Below are 4,373 nucleotides of genomic sequence, written 5' to 3' on the forward strand. Positions count from 1 at the left end.
CTGAACTAGCAAAGTGTCTAATACCTTTATGCCACCTCATCCCAGCACAGGGGGGAAAAATCATGCTGTTGCAATAAGTTGCTCAAGAGTCTCCAGGGTAGCCATTAATTTGGGGTATGTCTTCACTGCAGAGGTAGCTTAGGCTATGACTTGGGTGCTGCCCCCCTCCCTTATTCAAATACAAAAACCACACACCTGAATTTGGTGGTATTGTAAGCCCAAGCTACCTGGCTTGGCTTTGGACAAAGCCTAGAACTCAAGGACTGTTTGCATTTCAGGAGAGAGCCACCCCCTTTGTAACTAGGATGTAGGGTTATCGCAGGAGTGCCGACAGCCCTCCCAAACCTTCCCACAACTTCTCCCCCTGCCCAGGACAGATGCTCTCACTGGGAAATAATCAATACCTCAGTTTCTTGCAGGACAAAGCACCATGCAGTGTGCTCATAAATGCACTAGCAATACCAGGTGAATGTGGTATTAATGAGAACACAATAACTCAAGCCCAACTACAGTGGGGCTGCTCACACCCAGATGTGAGTGCCAGTCTCCTAAGCTAACCCTGCAGTGAAAACCTTTCCTTGGTGTTTGTCAGGGAAACAGAGATACTAGTTTAATTAGCCTGTGTGAGTGATGGCAGATGACAGCTCCTGCAAAATGCGGAGCTGCCCTAGTCAAAGAAAGGAGCTAATGAGGTTTATTTTAACCAGAAGACGCTGTGCAGCCTGACAAGAAAAAAAATGTGGTTTCCTGGCATTTCAGTAGATGGATCTTAAAGGTAACTCATTCTCTAGAAGGTAAGTATCAGTGCACATAACAGAAGTTAACAAAGAAAGGATTGTGCTATAGAAAGTATATTGAAGCACTCAGATAACAGCCAAGCCAATTCCTTCATTCCATTCAGATATTTTTATTTAACATCCGCAGTACGCTCTGCACAGAAGTTGCTAATTCATGGAAAGACGGAGACAGGCGGAAATGTAACCAGCCCGACAACATTCTCTTGCAAACTTCAGCAAAGTTTTCCTTACATATTTAAAATAAAATGACTCCAACTTTAGGCAGTAGCTGGCTGGTAACAGTTTGCTATTACACAGGTCCTGCTTTGGCAGAACTGGAGGAAAATAACATGATGCCAATCATTAATGCTACACAATGAAGGCAGAGGGAATCTAAGCTCTGAAAGCCTTTCAATTCTAATAGAAGCACTTTCATGTTCCTGCTCAAAGCAGTGAGAAGCCTGCTCAGGGGAACAGCCAGTATGTCAGTTCTCCTAAGTTTTGCATCTCACTGAAAAGTAATGAGATAAGTAAAGCCCAAATAACCGAGCAGGGCGTACTTAGTTCAAAATACTGTATAGAAACCCATGAAACTGGCTTCTAAAAATAAAACAGCTTTATCAAGCAGGACAGCAGATAGAAAGATCTCTTATGTTGAATGATGAAGTCATACTTGCTAGACATTTTTTAAAGGGGTCACTGCCTAACATCTCTTTTCATGGCTGCCACTGGTACAGTACTACTCCCAGTGCAAATAGGGGCTTAAGTTATGACTGAGATTTTTGAAGCTTGTTTAATACAGGCAATTAACTCCCAATGATGTTCCAAGAGACCTGGATGCCTAAGCTCTAGTCTTTCAAAAGCATGATGTAAAACTATGAAGAAATCTCTTCAGTCCCCCCAGAGCAAGACCTAGTGAACCCCCTTTCTAGGGAGTTTTGTCCAGCAGTATTTTAGTAAAGAAAGTTTAATGGTCCCATGCATTATGATTAGTACAGACAACCTGACTTTAGACAAACCTGCACAAAGAAAGAAGGAAAAGCCATTTTAAAATACTTCCGCTAACATATCCTACCAGTTCTGCCCCTAAATAGCAGCAACAGTCAGAAGACAAGTAATGAAAAATGTTAGATGGAAAAAATCCCAGAGAAGGCCAAGAAATTACCTATATTTATAAAGCTAAATGTTATCAAACAGCAAATACAATGACTGACAGTGTTTTGGAGAGATTCAATCTGACCTTTAGACTAGGAGTTTTGAGACAAGACAGTCTTATGATTTACCACTAGACTTATCAGTGTCTCAGGGATACTTCCTAAAACTTTATAAATAAAGGAAGAATCTTCATGGCTACTATTATTAAATTTAGATTACATTGCATTGTCACCTAAACACTGAAAATCACTCATATCACTGCCAGTTGTGAAACTTTGTTTCAGTCTCTAGCATTTGAGCCCCACTTAGCTTTGGGTAAAACTGTTCTAAAATCACCTGAAATGGGAGAAGGAAGACAAAATGCTTTGCACTGTTCAGCACAGAGTTACTGAATGATTATGCAGCATCTTTAACAGTGTCCAAAGGAAGCATATATTATGGAGGATACACAAAGAAACACAGTACCATTAAGAAACAATTCAACTGATCGTGCATCCACACAACATACGTGGCTTTATACTGAACACACAGATGCCAGTGAAAGGAGTTACTTGCCCAGAAAAAAAGAAGCAATTCTTCTGTTGCAAAGAACTCAGAAGACCACAACAGATGAGGATGTTTCTGACATTGTGGATTCCTATCTGAAATCTCTGGGTTTATCTGGTGCATCAGATGTAGGCGTCTGCACGCTTAACAGTGCTAATATTACACAGCACCACAGAATCTGCAACACCCTGGTTGAGAATCACTGGCCTAGGGGCAGCATCAGGATCCTACGAGCTTTCAGACTATCCCCCCAGAGCTAAGAGAAAAATTTACACAGCATATATAGCATACAGTGCTCAGTACCTTACTGGGCCTAACTATACACTAGGACATTGAAATCCACACAGAATTAGACAAGCACCTGCTGTATATCTTCAATTTTGAATGGAATAACAAAGGCTCAACGAACTGGAGCTAGACTGTTTTCAGTGGTGACAGATGACAGACCAAGGAGCAATGGGCTTAAGTTGCAGCAAGGGAGTTTTAGGTTGGATATTAGGAAAAACTTCTCACTAGGAAGATGATTAAACACTGGAACATGTTACCTAGAGAGGTGGTGGCATCTCCATCCCTGGAGGTTTTTAAGGCGCAGACTGACAAAGCCCTGGCTGGGATGATGTAGTTGGGACTGGTCCTGCTTTGAGCAGGGGGTTGTGACCTCCAACCCTAATTTTCTACAATTTCTATAATGAACTACACCAGCACAGTAAGGAGGTATATGTTCACATGACACACTTTTAAATATATTTTTCACGTGATTTAATGAAAGCTATTGCTTTCATTAAATCCAAGAGGTTGCTGGTTGTTTTGCTGTGAGAGGCTCTGCAAAAAAACCCAGCTGTATCTTGCTATGCTATCAAATCAACACCAAACAGCCTTTAAACTGCATTAGGAAATGGAAATATTCAGAGGCAGACACCTCCAGTAGACACCGTCACATACTGTAACGTATCAGCGCGTGACAATCAAGTCTGAAGCTATCTGAAAGTCAAACGTTTATGGAGAGGTATACCGCCTTTCATCCTGACAGCGGCAGCGATGTAACAATATTATACACAACCCAGCTGTAGTTTTCCCAACCGAAACATATGATTTACGAACTCAACCTATGATTTGACTGCGTATAAGCGACAGCTTTCCCACAGCCGAGACCACCTTGAGATTTCATTCAAACCTGATGTTACAACGAAACGCTTCTGCCTTCCTCCCGCCGCTCCGGGACATCCCGAGCTCCCCGGCTAGACGCTCGTTCACGCGCCGTCACTCAGGGAAATGCTTCACAAGAAACTTTCTAAAGCTACGTCTGGACTCGAGCGGCTTCCTCCGCATCCCGACCCCCACAATTCGACCAGACCATTTTCTTCTCAGATAAGCCCATTCTCCATGCCTCGTTCTTGGCTTTCCATCGGGCTCCCCCACCCCGCCCGAGACGGCTCATCAATAATCGACCAGAAAATATCGAGTGGTGACATCCAAGTCCTTTTCACCTTAAATCAACCGACGGACGCACGGAGACCCGGGGGATACAACGGAAGCAGTTTAATTACACCTGAACCCATTTCCCTCAGGCGCCCACCTGCCCCCCACGCGCGGTCCCGGGGGTCTCCCGGGGACAAGGCTCCCCCTCACCACGGCCTTCTGCTGCCTTCCTCCTTTCCAGCGCGGCCTGCACCTTCCCCGCCAACATCCCCTTTCCCGCACCCGCCGGGGGGGGGGGGGGGCGGGGGGCTGAGGCCTCCAAGCACGGGCTGCAGAGGGGCCGGAGACGGCCCCGGCCCCGGCTCACCTCGTCCTCCTTGTGGTTGCGGATGCCGCGCACCAGGTCCTGCAGGTTCTTGTCGAACATGCGGTCGATGCTGCCCTTCACCATCTTCAACGCCATCGCGGCGGCGCCGG

The 4,373-nt window shown here is 45.1% G+C and overlaps 1 protein-coding gene across 1 annotated transcript in view; it reads right to left on the reverse strand.

Moving 5' to 3' along the window:
* The window catches only part of AP3D1 (adaptor related protein complex 3 subunit delta 1), a 72,094-nt gene extending 67,727 nt beyond the window's left edge, over positions 1-4,367 (reverse strand). Inside the window, exon 1 of the mRNA XM_014526539.2 lies at positions 4,264-4,367. Coding sequence (XP_014382025.1) covers positions 4,264-4,359 — 96 coding nt within the window. The 5' untranslated portion in view covers positions 4,360-4,367. The remainder of the gene's footprint in view (positions 1-4,263) is intronic.
* Positions 4,368-4,373: the final 6 nt, after the last annotated feature.

This window comes from Alligator sinensis, unplaced genomic scaffold (assembly GCF_000455745.1).
Source record: "Alligator sinensis unplaced genomic scaffold, ASM45574v1 scaffold1960_1, whole genome shotgun sequence".
Classification (NCBI taxonomy): Eukaryota; Metazoa; Chordata; order Crocodylia; family Alligatoridae; genus Alligator; species Alligator sinensis.